The sequence below is a fragment of the Phyllopteryx taeniolatus genome, chromosome 3 (assembly GCF_024500385.1).
Source record: "Phyllopteryx taeniolatus isolate TA_2022b chromosome 3, UOR_Ptae_1.2, whole genome shotgun sequence".
Taxonomy (NCBI): Eukaryota; Metazoa; Chordata; class Actinopteri; order Syngnathiformes; family Syngnathidae; genus Phyllopteryx; species Phyllopteryx taeniolatus.
The window spans coordinates 28,657,281-28,674,212 of NC_084504.1; the positions used below are offsets into that span (position 1 = coordinate 28,657,281).

A 16,932-nucleotide genomic window follows, 5' to 3' on the forward strand; every position below is an offset into this window, starting at 1 on the left:
GGACCCTATCCCTCCTGACTTTGGTCGAAAGGCACACTACACCCTGAACTGGTCGCCCGTCAGTCGCAGGGCACATAGAGACACAGACAACCATTCGCACTCACATTCATACCGTCACTGAGTGGGAACTGAACCCACGCTGCCCACACCAAAGTCAGGCGAGTCTACCACCACACTATCAGTGACTTTATTTAAATTCATTCTGTCTTCATTTTTTCTTTGTTTACATTTGATATTATTTCTTATTATTTGACATTTATCCATCAGGTGGCTCTACTTTTTTCCTCTTCAAGGCATGCAGCACAATTTTCACACCTGCTGTTTACAGGACAATACGTCCTCTGGGTAAGCTTGGAGGCGAAGCCATAAATGGGGACTGCCATTGTAATATCAAAGGGACAACAACAGTTACGTTATACACTAACTGAGTACAATAATAAATCGGCAAAATTCCTTGCGAAGCAACTTTAGTGCAATAAAGAAAAATCTTGAATTACAGCCATTCAAGATTCAAACGGCAACTATACACAGTCACCGTTAGAAATAAATGATTTTTTTTACAATTTTTATAGCAGCTTATACGCATCTTCGAACAACCCAGATCAAAAAGAAATTGAAACTTTTATTAAGGATCTAAACATCCCTCAACTAAATACACAAATTAAAGACAGCCTTGATGTTCCTTTAACCATCACAGAATTACATAACGCATTCAAAAATATGCAACCGGGACGGGCGCCTGGTCCGGACGGAATCCCTGTTGAATTCATTAAACATTGTTGGCCAATACTAGCGCCTCTATTTTTCAGAACAGTCAATGAGATAAAGGATAAAGGTAGAATTAGTAGCCATATGAACACAGCTTCAATTAAGTTATTACTGAAGCCAGGTAAAGACCCCACTCTCACTGCAAATTATCAGCCCTTCTCACTGATTAATGTAGATATCAAGATTATCTCGAAAGACTTGAAAAGGTACTTCCGTCGATGATCCACTATGACCAGACAGGCTTTATTAAAGGTAGAAGTTCCACAAATAATGTCAGATGTCTGTTGAATTTAATAAGCATGTCACAGCGTAAAAATCTAAATGCAATATTCATGTCACTTGACGCAGAGAAAGCTTTCGATAAAGTTAACTGGGCTTTCCTGTTTGAAGTCCTTCGCAAATTTGGCTTTGGAGATTCATTTATACATTGGATAGCAACATTATACAATTCGCCGAAAGCGACAGTCACCACAAATAGGATTACTTCCCGAAGTTTTACATTACAAAGAGGAACTAGACAAGGATGTCCACTCTCACAATGCTATTTGCAATATTTATCGAACCTCTTGCTGCCGCTATACGTCAGAATGCTAATATTAAAGGTATCTGCTCACTCGTCACAGAACACAAAATCAATCTATATGCTGATTCTGAAAAGAATATCATCAGCATATAGATTGACATATTGACAGAAAGAAAGGAATTGTTGAAATTTTTGCTGATTTATTAAAAAAGAAAAACTGAAATATCACACAGCCACAAGTATTCAAACCCTTTGCTGTGACACTCATATATTTAAGTCGGGTGCTGTTCATTTCTTCTGATCATCCTTGAGATGGTTCGACACCTTCATTGGAGTCCTGCTGTGTTTGATGATACTGATTGGACTTGATTAGGAAAGCCACACACCTGTCTATGAGACCTAACAGCTCACAGTGCATGTCAGAGCAAATGAGAATCATGAGGTCAAAGGAACTGCCTGAAGAGCTCAGAGACAGACAGACAAGGCACGGATCTGGCCAAGGTTACAAAAACAATTCTGCTGCACTTAGGGTTCCTAAGAGCACAGTGGCCTCCATAATCCTTAAATGGAAGACACTTGGGACAACCAGAACCCGTCCAAGAGCTGGCCGTCCGGCCAAACTGAGCAATCGGGGGAGAAGAGCCTTGGTGAGAGAGGTAAAGAAGAACCCAAAGATCACTGTGGCTGAGATCCAGAAAGGAAGTCGGGAGATGGGAGAAAGTTCTAGAAAGTCAACCATCACTACAGCCCTCCACCAGCCGGGGCCTGATGGCAGAGTGGGCCGACGGAAGCCTCTCCTCAGTCCAAGACACATGAAAGGCCGCATGGAGTTTGAACAAACACCTGAAGGACTCCAAGATGGTGACAAATAAGATTCTGTGGTCTGATGAGACCCAAGATAAAACTTTTTGGCCTTAATTCTAAGTGGCATGTGTGGAGAAAACCAGGCACTGCTCATCCCCTGTCCAATACAGTCCCAGCAGTGAAGCATGGGGGTGGCAGCATCATGTTGTGGGGGTGTTGTTCAGCTGCAGGGACAGGACGACTGCTTGCAATCGAAGGAAAGATGAATGCGGCCAAGTACAGGGATATCCTGGACGAAAACCTTCTCCAGAGTGCTCAGAACATCAGACTGGGCCGAAGGTTCACCTTCAAAAAAAGCAATGACCCTAAGCACACAGCAAAAATAACGAAGGAGTGGCTTCAGAACAACTCCGCGACTGTTCTTAAATAGCCCAGCCAGAGCCCTGACTTAAACCCAATTGAGCATCTCTGGAGAGACATGAAAATGGCTGCCCACTAACTTTCACCATCCAACCTGACAGAACTGGAGAGGATCTGCAAGGAGGAATGGCAGAGGCTCCCCAAATCCAGGTGTGAAAATCCTGTTGCATCATTCCCAAAAAGACTCATGGCTGTATTAGTGCAAAAGGGTGCTTCTACTAAATACTGCGCAAAGGGTCTGAATACTTACGGCTGTGTGATATTTCAGTTTTTCTTTTTTAATAAATCTGTAAACATTTCAACAATTCCGTTTTTTTGTGGAAATACATCAACTTAAATGATTTTAGCAAATGGCTGCAATATAAAAAAAAGAGTGAACATTTTAAGCGGGTCTGAATACTTTCCGTACCCACTATAAGTAGTTCGGATCCGTACAAAATCCTGAAAACAGAGTGGAGCAGCTACCGGCCGGACATATACTCCCTCCACTGTGTGCAGCGGATTTGCGTACCTCATGTGTGGTGTACCTATACTTTGGAGCAGTTTAAGAAGTATAAATCGTTAGCATCTCATGTACAGTTTGCCAACGCGTACATGCAGGACCTTAACACCGACTGGGCCACCATTTCATTTTTTATAGTTAAATGCAAACTTAGTTTTCCAAAATTTCAATACATCGGTTCTGAAATGTTAAACTTTCACTTATCTTTAAGTTAAAAAAAAAAGTGGTAGTAAATTCTAAGGAATTTGGCAGGGGATATAGACAGCAGGGTGACTGCTAATGGTAACTCTCTCTTTAGACTTTTGATCTTAAACTTGACCTTCAACCGGTCCACAAAGTTGAGTCCTGCAATTATGCCTAAATTTCTACTTGTGAACATCACCAAATACAATTGCTATATTTTGAGTATACTCTAGTGGAATAGATTATCAATTCTGAGGCTAAAAGAACTAAGTGTTATCGACTTCAATAATTGACCAAGCATCCTATTCATCGAATCATTTCACGAGGCAGTCAAAAATCACATCTCTTTAATCTGGAAATGATTTATTGTGAAGCATGTACACAAGCATTCGTAACACGTCATACAGAGAAGTACAGTACATGACCATCCTTCCCTTTCCGAACAGGATTTGTGTTATTTCCAGCATTGAATATAGCACCTCGCCAAGACAAAAGGACAGCTAACTCATTTCCCCCAGGAAAAAAACAAAACAAAACAAACACATTTTCAACTCCAATAAACTGTAGGATGCATTCTGAATATAGCCATGCTTTCCACAAATCAAAGCCTTTTTCATCTATTTAAGGTTATACAAGCAATTTTATATTTCAAGACCCTAGAGAGCGGTTACTTGGCCAGATTAATTAATGCGTCACAATTGCAAAAACACAGTCCATCTTGGAATAGAACTATACAGAAGAATGAAGGCAGTGACACTGATCACTGCTTGCCTCCTGATCCACAACAGAATAAACCATTATTTGTCCACCACATCAAAGCAAGCAAAGAAAGTAAGAGGAGATTGTGAAGGAAGCCAATGTCACAAACACTTGACAACGTCACAAAACTTAATAATTTAACTGTAAAGGTTAAAAACTGCTGTAACATGTACAGATGGAAGCCAACCATTAAGAAATCTACAACTAAAACCAAGACACAAAACAGTTTTGTCTTTCTATTACAAGTGGGGCTGCAATTACACTGGCGAATCTATAGCTTAAAAACAAAGAAAAAAGCTTGACATTGGAGCTAGGCCAGTATACACAGGTGATGGTGGATCCCATTTTGAACACGTTAGTACATCTTTTTTTTTTTTTTTTTTTTTTTTTCTCCTCCATTTTAACAGGTCGTAACTGTGACGCTTACAAAATATCATAATCCTTCTTATCCTTTTTGCCTTCACCCTCAAAGCTGTCTGCCCCATCGCTGTTCTCATGGCGACGCTTGCGGCTGCTGTTGACACCGAAACGAGGGTTCGTCTGTGGCAGAGGGTCCATACCCAAAACCTTGTGAATATGACGGAATGCCAGCAGCCTCAGCGCAAACTGGAGACACAAAGATGGAAGACACACATTTAATAATTACGTTTCATTACGCAAGCATAATGGGGGGGGGGGGTGGAAGAAGGCTGATGAAAAGCATGAAATAGTCCAATTGCCTTGCGAAAGGAATACAAAAATAAATACAACTAAATCTCGGTATTTACAGAACATTGAAGTACTTTAATACTTAAAATGTGGATGACTCAAGAGACAGTGAGTTTGTTCTGGTAAAAGCATATTACGGTCATTTTCATATAATTTGATCAATAACAGTAAATACACGTATTTAAAAAATAAAGAAATCTAATTTTAAAATTTTTTGATGCTGCCTTGTTTTATATGGGTATAGGTCTCCCATGTTGAAACGGATACGGTTAAGGTCCCATTTTCAAAAAGTTATTGATGATTTCAAATTTTGGACATTCATAGTAAAGGCGATCCTTATTGACAGAGCAAACGGTGGCGGCCCACTCAAATACACTTTATAACGGTAAAGACAAACAGCATCGTAAAACCATGTGAGTTGCACAATTTACAGTGCATAAATGATCCTACCTCATTAAACCCATTACACTCTTGTCTTTATACAATCGGAATAATGGCTCCAAATATATATTTTTTTCTTTGAGGAGCAGTTTTGCTAATAATTTTTTGCAGGTTTACCGCACAGCGACCCGAAGCAGGGGTTTTATTAAACAACAAAAAAGTAACGAATATCCGACTTCCACATGAACACAAAGACTGACCTATTCCTTTGGACATGACCCCCCCAGGGTCACAGGATGTCTGTGTCAAGTCATAGTGACACTTAACCAGATAAAGCTCGGTCGTTCCCTCTCGTGAAACCTAAGGACAAGTATTTCACTGTGGAGACACGCAGGATGACCCGGAAGGTCCGCAAGTGTCCTCATGACTCCCACAATGTGATTGGGGGAAGGAATTGATTGATGACTGTTGAACAATGGAACATGAACATTAAAGTCAAAATTTACAGCGAAATACTTCTGTTACGGGTATCGTCCCACGTGATTGTGACAGCAGCAGTTAGGAATCGTTTATTTGAAAATGTGCTGAGTTTCAACCCGTGCTTAAGGGCGTGACTCATGCATATAGGATGAAATTTAACATGGAAACCCGAGTCGATGGGTGTGGTCTCCTCTGCTTCAGGAGCACAAAAGCCTCGACATCCCTTCGGCTCGCTCTCTTCCCGATGGCTATCCCCTTGCTCAGCTTCTCTCTCCTTTTGTCTCCGGTCCACCCCCCCCAAAATATGACAACCTAATAGGGGGAAGTGAATGTTGGGCTGCAGTTATCGAATATTTTAGTACAAGTATCCTCCAAAATCCTCTTTTGTTTGGGTACATAACCAATTTTACCCGTTATTCTCTGACCACATATGCCACCTATTTCACCTTACATGACTCAACGTTTGGCCACATAGATCAAATGGTAGTATCCTGCCATACAGTGACTACACTGAGCAAAGGTCGGGTCGCGGGGGCAGTAGCTTTAGCAGGGACGCCCAGACTTCCCTCTCCCCAGCCACTTCATCCAGCTCTTCCAGAGGGATCCCGAGGCGTTCCCAGGCCAGCCGAAGGACGTAGTCTCTCCAGCGTGTCCTGGGTCGTCCCCGGGGTCTCCTCCCGGTGGGACGTGCCCGGAACACCTCACCGGGAGGCGTCCGGGAGGCATCCGAATCAGATGCCCCAGCCACCTCATCTGGCTCCTCTCGATGTGAAGGAGCAGCGGCTCTACTCTGAGATCCTCTCGGATGACCGAGCTTCTCACCCTATCTCGAAGGGAGACACCCTGCGGAGAAAACTCATTTCGGACGCTTGTATCCGGGATCTTGATCTTTCGGTCACGACCCACAACTCGTGACCATATGTGAGGGTAGGAACGTAGATCGACCGGTAAATTGAGAGCTTCGCCTTTCGGCTTAGCTGCTCCTTCACCACAACGGATCGATACAAAGTCCGCATCACTGCAGACGCTGCACCGATCCGCCTGTCGATCTCCTGCTCCATTCTTCCCTCACTCGTGAACAAGACCCCAAGATACTTGAACTCCTCCACTTGGGGCAGGATCTCATCCCTGACCTCAGATTTGGCTCACGCCACCTCAGATTTGGAGGTTTGAATCATTTTGAGCGACAAAATATTGACAGCTTAGTTGTTGTTTTGTTTTTTTTGTTTTTTAAACGTTTGCTAAATTTAAGTTTTGATTTATTCAATACGATGGCACTAAATTTCTAAACATACAATAATGTAGTAACAGTTATTTACATAATGACCGTACAAGAAATACATCCGTACATCCTTTTTTTTTTTAAGAGCAATGAACTTTTAATTCTCAAGAATATTGAACATTGGCATTGAAATGTAGAACAAATGAGTAACATGCACAATATTAATTAGTAATTTTAAAAAATGTATTGTGTTTTTTTTATTTATTTGTTTACTGCAGTCTCCAGCAACAGCTTCAAAAATACTGGCACATTCATTAATATAAGGTTCAATTGCCTATCTTTTTTCTTCCAACTGCACTCATATGCCTGTGTAGGTTATTTGTGGAGCCAGCAGAGACTTTTTTTGCAGACACTCTGCCTTTGAATTGTCAATGAAATTGACATTTGTCAATATTTTGCTTATTTTCCTGCTGTCACTCATTTATTAAAATAATCGTTTTTATAATTTTTTAAACTAGAGTATTCCTTACAGTGAGTCTATTGTGTACTCTTAATTCTCTCGTTTTGTTTGGTCCTCTCAACTCTTCGTGTGGGTGCTGTATATTTGTGTGGAATTGCCACCCCTCTTCTACCCAGTGCAATGACCAATCATGTGCAGTGTGCAGTGGTGGCTTATGCCGCCGCTCTCTTCTCCACTGTGTGAGGGAGAAAAGGGGGGAAGCACGCCTATCATTTACTTCAGCGAATCATTAAGAGCCATTTCGTCCACGACTAACACATAAATGGAGACTTTTTATCCCTTGGAACGGCTGGGGGGCACCAGTGCGACCTCTTATTTTTCTTAGGCGCACCGTTGAAAAATTAGGGCGCATGTGCGCCATAATTTGTCGTACTCTAGAGGCGTGCAAGTGTATACAGGGACAAAACCTTGCGGTGTGGCCACAATCATCCCCTGACCTCGCCCCTATTGAGAACCAGTGACGCATCCTTAAAACGGAGAACTAAGCGGATGGATGGCAGTTGAGCTCCTAAAAGCAACTTTGCAAGGCAATTTTCTCACCCCCACATGCAAAAACTATCCAAGGTAATACACCTAATATGGATTAGAATGGGGCATCAAGAATCGACTGTAACCGGGACTAACATTCTGGTTCTCCCGGAATTGTGCAAATTAAAAAATTGCGGTTCCCAGTTTCGATGCCGCGGCCCCGAAGAAGAAGTGGCGAGAACCAACGAAGAAGAACAAGCACGGAGACGTGCTTGTGCCCAACGGCGGCGAACAAAAGTGTCTTAACTTTGTTAAAATTAATGACCAGTCGCCTCAGTGTAACACTTGGAATAAGATTATATTGTGCAAAAAAACTCTCAGTCAATTGGGTGAGTGAAACAATAAAACACGTCTATGCCAACACTGAGAAAGCTAACAAGGTAAACGGTTGATTGCACCTTTGCACTGATGGATTTTAGCATTTATTTTACTCTTCAAACCAACGTAAGACCCGATGACAGAAAAAAAAAAAAAAAAAAAGCTTAACATTGAGCTAGAAATTCACCGTAGCAACTTTACATCACAATGAATTGGGACAAAATTCACAAACGTCTCACAGTATCACGAACACCAACCTTGTGCCTCATGGGTGGGTAAGGAAAGGAATCAACGTTTTATAGCATTTGGTTACATCCATTAATTAAAAAATAATAATAATAAATCCCCGGTGCCGTGTGAATTCTGAGTTCCGGTGCGTACCGCTCTAAATAAAAGGCTACAAGCTTAAAACAGGAAGTCAAGTTAATACTTGCACATATAAACCATTTGACGTGATAAAACAGTCCCAAATAACAATTTTAACAATGCTATGTTTAACTTTTAGCTGAAACAATAATTAATAAATATTAAGTCAATTGGGTTAGTTTCACACACATTGCCGTTTAGTTCGTAGGTTTGATATTGATACGGGTTAGAAAGAACCCCGAGTCAAATGTTCATTTTAGTTTATGCTGCGGGCTGCTAAGAAAATGGATGTTGATAATATTGACACCCTTCATTTAAACCATGCAAACATTTTTGACCAAGACCCCTAAAAGAATCAAAATCGAGAATCGTTTGTAACCGGAAATAAGGAATAACCGGAATCGGGACCGGAATCGCTGAAATTCAGACGATGCCCAACCCTAATATGGATGAGACGGTTGTTGAGGTGACATCACAGAGGAATTACTATGTGAACATGTAACTTGATCGGTAAAGATTAGGTCTGCAACTAATAATTTTTACAATAATCGATTAATCTCTCAAAGCTATCATTTTTCCAATTGATGAATTGGATTTGAATTATTTTTATTTTTTTTTAAATTGCCATCCCTTTATTCAAAACAGGACATTATTTCAAATTGACAGTGCAGAAAATGCACAAAAATAAATGATTCAGTTATTGTTTGGTCCGTAACAGCTTCAGAAAATAGGCAAAAATGTTGATAATTGTTTTCCAAAGTAAAAGATGTTTGCAAATGTCTTATTTTGATGAAGTCTGCATTGTTGTTATTATACCTATAATTCTTATTTACCGGTTTATTATTAGAATAAATATAATTATTTTGGTTGGAAATCCAAAAAAAAAAAAATTTGTATAGCATTTATTGCTATACAAAATTGTTTTTGTAGAGCAATCGCTGAGATTTGTGAAACAATTAGTTTTTCTTTTGCTGTTTGGGCAGTCATTTGAATAAAGGTTCTACTAAGTACTAAATCCCTGTCTAGTTTTATGCTTTTCTACCCTGAATTTGTAAAAGCAATAGTCCTATTGTAGCACCCCTGCATATTGTTCATGAGTCTGTGGTTTCCGATTGTCCAGGGTGCCATGAAGGTTACGTGACGCATGTACGGGAAGTGAGGGAGATGGACGTTAGCTACCATCCTAGTTAATGTTCTTGCTTTGGCGTGATTACGGCCTGCAGTAATCGTTTTGAGTTCATTAATGAGTTTGTTGCTAGCTCACGGCTTGCTCTGATTTCTTCTGCAATGATACACTTCTTTCTATACCATGGCAGGCCTTCACAGATGAAATCAACCATTTGATTGAATAGAAACGTGCTCAATGTATGAAAAAGTTTCTGTTTTGTGCAATGTACTTCTTGCACAGATGTCTTCTCTTGCATGCTATTTATATCATCCATTTATATTTTCTGTATCCACTATTGCTACTGAAACAATGCTAATTTCCCCATTGTTGAACTAATAAAGGTTATATTACAAATATTTATTCGTAATAATTTGATTGTTATCTTTAAATTGCCCCTGTTCTCAAGTGACGTGTGCATTGATGTACTAATTCATTTCCGGTTCAGACGGAATCCTGAAAAGCAGTGTATTTACGTTTTTAACTCCAGATGTCTTAATTTGCCTGTTATTTTGTTGTTGAAAGTTGGTTACGGTCCATGAAAACGTGGTTCCAGCCAGACCGACACTATATTGCCAAAAGTATTCGCTCACCTGCCTTGATTCAAATATGAATTTCAGTGACATCCCATTCTTAATCCATAGGGTTTAATATGGAATCGGTCCACCCTCTGCAATTATAACATCATCTCTTCTGAAAAGACTTTCCACAAGGTTTATGAGTGTTAATTAATTATTAATATATAATGTTTAGAGGCTGAAATTCCAAGGATTTGGACAATTTTCAGTTAAACAAGGTCTCTAAATGATTAATCAATTATCAAAAATCGTTAAGATTATTTGATAATCGCTTAGTTGTCAAGCAATTAATCGTTGCACCTGTAGTAAAGATGTAAATAAAATATCTTTAAAATAGCATTTGGTGTTTTTTTCTGAGTTTTTTTTTTTTAAACTTTATAATTATTTGTAACACTGTATTGTGTTCAGTGGTGTGGTTTTGTTTCAATAAAATATGTAAGAACTTGTACCTGGGCACTTAAAGTTATGTCCTCTCTTTCCTGCTCTGCAATAGATGTCAGGGTATCTACAGCATTCTTTTCACAGGGATCCATCAGTCCGGGCCCACCTGTTAAAACCAATAGATCTTGTTATGTCATCTGCCTTATTAATTTCAACGTAGTAAGATGTCAGACAAAAAGTAAAGGCTGGAAATAAAATAACCCATTTATTTGAATATTACTTTGAAAAGTTACATATAAGGAGATACCAATTCTGCAAAAGCAGCTGACAGCGGCATTTACAGGGCCTTGTCTGGTCTCTTCAGATTGTGCCACATCAATAACAATTGCCATTGGTGTTTTTTTATGGTCAAATCATTCAGACTGTTGAAACTCTTACTGCTGCACTCGTCTGCATTTTTCAGTTCCTATAAAGAAAACAACTACTGTTGCTGCACTTTACTAAAAAAAATAAGACGATAGGATTTTATACTTTTTTTAAATATAAATCTTCTATAAATATTTGTTGTTTTTTAAATTTGCATACCTTTCATTTATTGTAGAAATTACTATGAGCAGATCAGAACTAGAACACTTCTAAAAGTGGATATAAATCCGTTATTGGGAACCTAACCACCCCCTCTAAAAAAAAATGTAATGTAATTTTGCAAGACATTTTATGTGTCAGTACTAGTCAAAACAGGGTACTCTGATTAATAATGCATTTGTGAAATAACGAAACAATAATACAGCAATTTTCATCAAGCTCAGGGGGCCGCCATGTTGGGCAACAACCTAACCTCATCCTCTGCTGTCAACCCAAACTAACATCACAACTACACTGTCAAGCGTCACTTCCGCATATGTGGAATGTCACGTGACCAAACCTGGAGAACAGGTTAGTGGACTCAATGTGTATGCTGCGATAACTAGCATAACTACAGGTTAATGACGTGGTTTGAACGAAACTTTAGCAAATTCGGAGGGGTCCAAATTATCATGTCATCAACCCGTAGTTATGTTAGTTATTGCAGCATACACAAGGAGTTTGCTAGCCATTTTCAGGGTCTGGTCAGGTGTCGTTTGCAATGCAAGAGCAGTTCTGACGTTAACACAGATGACAGTAGAGGGGGATATTGGCCAACATGGCGGCCCGCTGAGATTGATGATTTCTTCTGTTTCATTCTTATTCCACGAATGCAGTACAATGCCGTGTTTAGACTAGTGGCCCCACTTAAAAAAAAAATTGGGGGTTTAGTTCCCCTTTAAAGCAATGGCAGTTGGGGGTATAAACTATAATACCTTTAATATACAGTGCCACCAGAAAGTATTCACACCCCTTCACGTTTTCCACATTTTGCTATGTTATAGATTTATTCCAAAGCGGATTTGAGTATAGTTTTCTTTAATAAAAAAATATACATAAACTATCCCACAATGACAAAGTAAAAACATATTTTCAGACATTTGTATATAAAAATCTAAACATTCAAACTAGATAGTTAAGTATTCACACCCTTTACTATGACACTCAAACTTAAACTCAGGTGGATCTGATTTCTACTGATCATCCTTGAGATGCTTCTACAACTTGGAGTCCACCTGTGGTAAATTCAGTTGATTGAACATCATTTGGAATGGCACACATCTGTCTATATAATGCCTCATAGTTGGCAGTGCATATCAGAGCAGAAACCAAGCAATCAAGTGCAAGGAAGTGTCTGCAGACCTCCGAGACCGGATTGCGTCAAGGCACAAATCTGGGGAAGGATACGAAAGAATTTCAGCAGCATTGAAGTTCCTGAAAAGCACTGTGGTCTCGATTATTCGGAAATAGAAGAAGTTTGGAACCAACAGGACCCTTCCTAGATCTGGCCGTCCGACCAAGCTGAGTTACCGGGGAAGAAGGGCCTTGGTCAAGAGAGGTGAACAATAACCCTATGGTCACTATGGCGGCACGCTCCAGTGTTCCCGTGCAGAGATAGGAGAACCATCCAGAAAGTCAACCATTGCTAACGCACTCCACCAATCAGCTCTTTATGGTAGAGTGGCCTGACGGAAGCCACTTCTCACTAAAAGTCCCAAGGCAGCCTGCTTAAAGTTTGGCAAAAGGGACCTTAAGGATTCTCAGACCTGCGGAAACAAAATTCTCTGGTCTGATGAAACCAAAATAGAACTTTTTGCCCTGAATTCCAAGCGTCATATTAGGAGAAGAGGGGCACTGCTCATCACCTGGCTAACACCATCCCTACTGTGAAGCATGGTGGTGGCAGCATCATGCTGTGGGGCTGTTTTTCCGCTGCAGTAACTGGGCAACAGAGAGTAAGAGGAAAGCTGCCAAATATAGAGAAATTCTTCAAGAGAACTCGCTCCAGAGTGCTCTGGAACTCAGACTAGGGCGTCGATTCACCTTCCAACACGACAATGACCCAAAGCACGCAGCCAAGATAACAGAGGAGCAGCTTGTGAATGCCCTTGAGCCCGGACTTGAATCCAATCGAACATCTCTGGAAAGACCTAAAAATGGCTGTCCAACGACACTGCCCATCCAACCTGACTGACCTTGAGAGGATCTGCAGAGAAGAATGGGAGAAAATGCGGCAAAACAGGTGTGCCAAGCTCGGAGAGACATACCCAAGAAGACTGGCTGAAGGCTGTGATTGCTGCCAAAGGTGCTTCACCAAAATATTAAGCCAAGGGTGTGAATACTTATGTACCTATTATGTTTAAATGTTTATATTTTCATTTGCACAAAATTTGCACAACTGTCTGAAAATATACTTTGTCATGATGGGATATTTTTTTTTATAGATTTTTTAAAAACTAGACGCAAATCAGCTTTAGAATAAACATGGCAAAATGTGGAAAATTGAAGGGGTGTGAATACTTTCTGGTGGCACTGTACCTTTGAATATGCCACAGGGAGTGAAAAAGCTGTCGATCAGCTATGGGCATGCCTGCTTGTGGGATCAAATTAATAACAGTTGAATTAACAACAGGAATCATGTCATCACAAAATGAAGATAGCTTACCAGAGAGTAAAATCCCAGATGAAATGCATTCTAAGACGCGTCTTAGTGAGTCACCTGGGCTAAGCGGTATAGAGGCACTACTGATGGCCTTTTCCACGAGCAGTTCCATGGCCTTGGGGGGGGGGAAATCACAGTTTAGATTCCCAACATTACCAAACAGTTCTGACAACTGACAGACTTGATTAAAATAATCAAGCCAGTAGCGAAACCGAAAATCGTGCAACTGTACTCTAAGGAATAAACACGATACACACCTTTCCAACTATTTGTGCCTTCAATCCAGAAACTCCGTAATATTAAAAAATAAATAATATCGTATTTATTACAATACAAAATATTTTTTTGTATAGCAATTACTTAGACTTGTGGAGCAATTTGTCAAAACGCTGTTTTGGTCAGTCATTTAAATAAAGGTTCCACTAAGTACTAAATTGCTGTCTAGTTTTATGCTTTTCTACCCAAAATTTTTAAAACCACTTTCTATATAGAGGCATCTTTTGACCTATTGAACATGTGTTGAGAGAATTTTTGCAAAAGCAGAAATCCTAAATCCAACAGTGCATATTACACACACACACACACACACTCTCTCACACACACACATATATTCTTCTGCAACATAATGTAGTGTTGAAAGGTGCTAAATGTATGAAAAAGGTTTCTACTTTGTGTAATGTATTTTTTGCATTCTCTTCATATATATTTATATTTACTGTATGCACTATTACGACTGAAACAATGCAAATTTCCCCATTGTGGGGCTAATAAAGTTTATCTTACAGTGCTATGAAGAAGTATTTGCCCCCTTCTCAAATAATAATTTTTTTGGGTAGTTTTCTCACTTACCACAATTTCTCGTGTATAATGCGCACCCCTAGTGTTGACCTCAAAATTCTGGAAAAACCTTCTACCTATATATAATGCATTTTTACAATGCATGATTTTGCTTCTACCTATATGATCAATACATGAAGTATTATCTGTATTTTTTTAATTTTTTTTTTACTTTTTAAAAGAATTATTCTGAAGTTAACGGTCAGACGACAAAGATGTTATAGGGTCAGTTAAAATTCATATTTGCATTGTTTAGATGTCATGTAATATGAAATTTATTGGACAGCTGTGGGCTCAGTAGGTAGAGCAGGTTGTCCAGTGACCGAAGGGTAACGGGTTTGAATCCCGGCTACAACCGTCATGGCTAGAAACCCCAGGGGTTCCAATATTTTTGAGCATGATAATATTTTATATTCATGTATGTTTCAGTGACACGGCACAAGCTTTTACATAGTATGCAGTATTCCTATATATTGTGTGCCCCTCGCTCGAGTTGCGTTATAACACACCGCACAGAAAGTCTTTGCCGTGTCTGTTGGCTTGTCATATAGGCAGAAGTACAGACAACAGTACTGAAAAGTACTGCGTGGGTCTTTTTTTCCTACTGCCCAGTGCATAATCCTCACCTCGTCTGCGCCGCTTCTCCACTGCACCGTGGCGGCTGCGAGATTCAGTTCTCAGTTCTCAATGCTTCCTCGGCACCCATAACTGACCACGTTTCTTCCCGTCCATTGACTTTTCTTATCCGCTGGTCACATATTCCTTTTTCACTTGGAAAGCCACAAAAACTATTGCCACTGCCTGAACCATTTGTACAACCAAATGCCACACAATAAACCATCGTGACATCGTTAAACCATACGACAACAAATATACAAGGACGGGAACAACAGCATGGAACAATAGCACACAACGCCGAATAAACAGGCTGTTTGGCTCGTATTACGTCACAGCACTGGATAGAGCCGAAGACCAGAAGGCCCATTCTGAATCATATTTTTATTTTTTTTGTCTGAGTTTGTTGTCACATTTCTGCCGGGCCAATTATATACTACTCGTGCACTCACTGTTGTTGACCAATACTGGCCACTCATGCCAGAGTACCATCTGCTCCATTTGCACACTGACTGAGGAGTATCTGCAACGTTTGCACAATCAACATTGTCACAGATTATCGCACTACTTTAAACTGCATACACTCCTTTAAGTCTCGGCGCCATTTGCACAATGGTCATTGCACCGGACTATTGCGAGATTCGTCATTCGAAATGCTACAGGACTCTGCATCTTTTTGGACAATTGTCCAAAAACAAAAAAATAAAGTTGTGTACCGGCATTACCAGATAACTAGCAACTCTTTATTGCTCAGTGACTGTTTTTCTCAATGTCTTTATGTCTCTCCCGGAACCGTTCAAATGTAAAAACTACGGTGCCCAGTTTCAATGCCTGCAGAAGAAGTGGCGGAAACCAACAAAGACAACGAAGAACGAGCAAGAAGACGTACTTTTGCCCAACGATGGCGGCGGTGAACAAAAGTGTGTCTTAACTTTGTTATAATTAATGACCAGTCTCCTCAGTGCAACACTTGGAATAAGATTATATTGTGCAAAGGAGGCTTTCACGATGTGTAGCGTCTGATGCGCTTCGAGCCTCAGCCGTCACCGAGAGGAGCTTCAGTGAAGTCAACTGTTAGTCAACTTGGTGAGTTAAACAATAAAATAAGTCTATGCCAACATTGAGACAGCTAACGAGGTAAACGTTTGGTGGCACGTTTGCACTGATGGTTTTTAGCGTTTATTTTAGTCTTCAAACCAACGTAAGCGCTTAACATTAGGCTAAAACGTCACTGTAGCAACTTTACATCACAATGAATTGGGACAAAATTCACATAAGCGTCTCACAGTATCACAAACACTAACCTTGTGCCTAATCGGTGGCTATGGAAAGGAATCAAGTGTTTTATAGCATTTTGTTCCATCCATTGAATAATAATAATAATATTGCCAAAATATTGAGTTCCGGTGCCTACCCATCAAAATAAAAGGCTAAAAGCTTAAAACAGGAAGTCAAGTTAAAACTTGACATGATAAAACAGTCCTAAATAATGATTTTAACAATGCTCTATTTAACTTTTCGGTGAAAATTTTATTAATGAATATTAAGTCAATTGGGTTAGTTCCACACACATTGCCTTTTAGTTCATAGGTCTGACATTGATACTGGTTATAAAGAACCTCAAGTCAAATGTTGATTTTAGTCTATGCTGCGGGCTGCTAAGAAAATCGATGTTCATAATTTGGACATCCTTTACTTAAACCATGCAAACTTGTTTGACCCAGCCCCCGAAAAGAATCAGAATCAAGAATCGTTTGGAACTGCAACCGAAATGAGGAATCGGAATCGCTCAAATTCAAACGATGCC

The 16,932-nt window shown here is 40.0% G+C and overlaps 1 protein-coding gene across 2 annotated transcripts in view; it reads right to left on the reverse strand.

The window, feature by feature from the left end:
* Window positions 1–3,546: 3,546 nt before the first annotated feature.
* The window catches only part of zfr (zinc finger RNA binding protein), a 50,832-nt gene continuing 37,446 nt past the window's right edge, over window positions 3,547–16,932 (reverse strand). Inside the window, exons 18-20 of one of the 2 annotated variants that reach the window (XM_061768300.1) lie at window positions 13,677–13,788; window positions 10,675–10,772; window positions 3,547–4,565 (exon numbers count right to left, since the gene is read on the reverse strand). In XM_061768300.1, the coding sequence (XP_061624284.1) occupies window positions 4,383–4,565; window positions 10,675–10,772; window positions 13,677–13,788 (393 nt within the window). In that variant the 3' untranslated portion in view covers window positions 3,547–4,382. Of the gene's footprint in view, window positions 4,566–10,674; window positions 10,773–13,676; window positions 13,789–16,932 lie in introns of those variants that run through there. The other variant, XR_009787852.1, reaches the window with a different exon arrangement.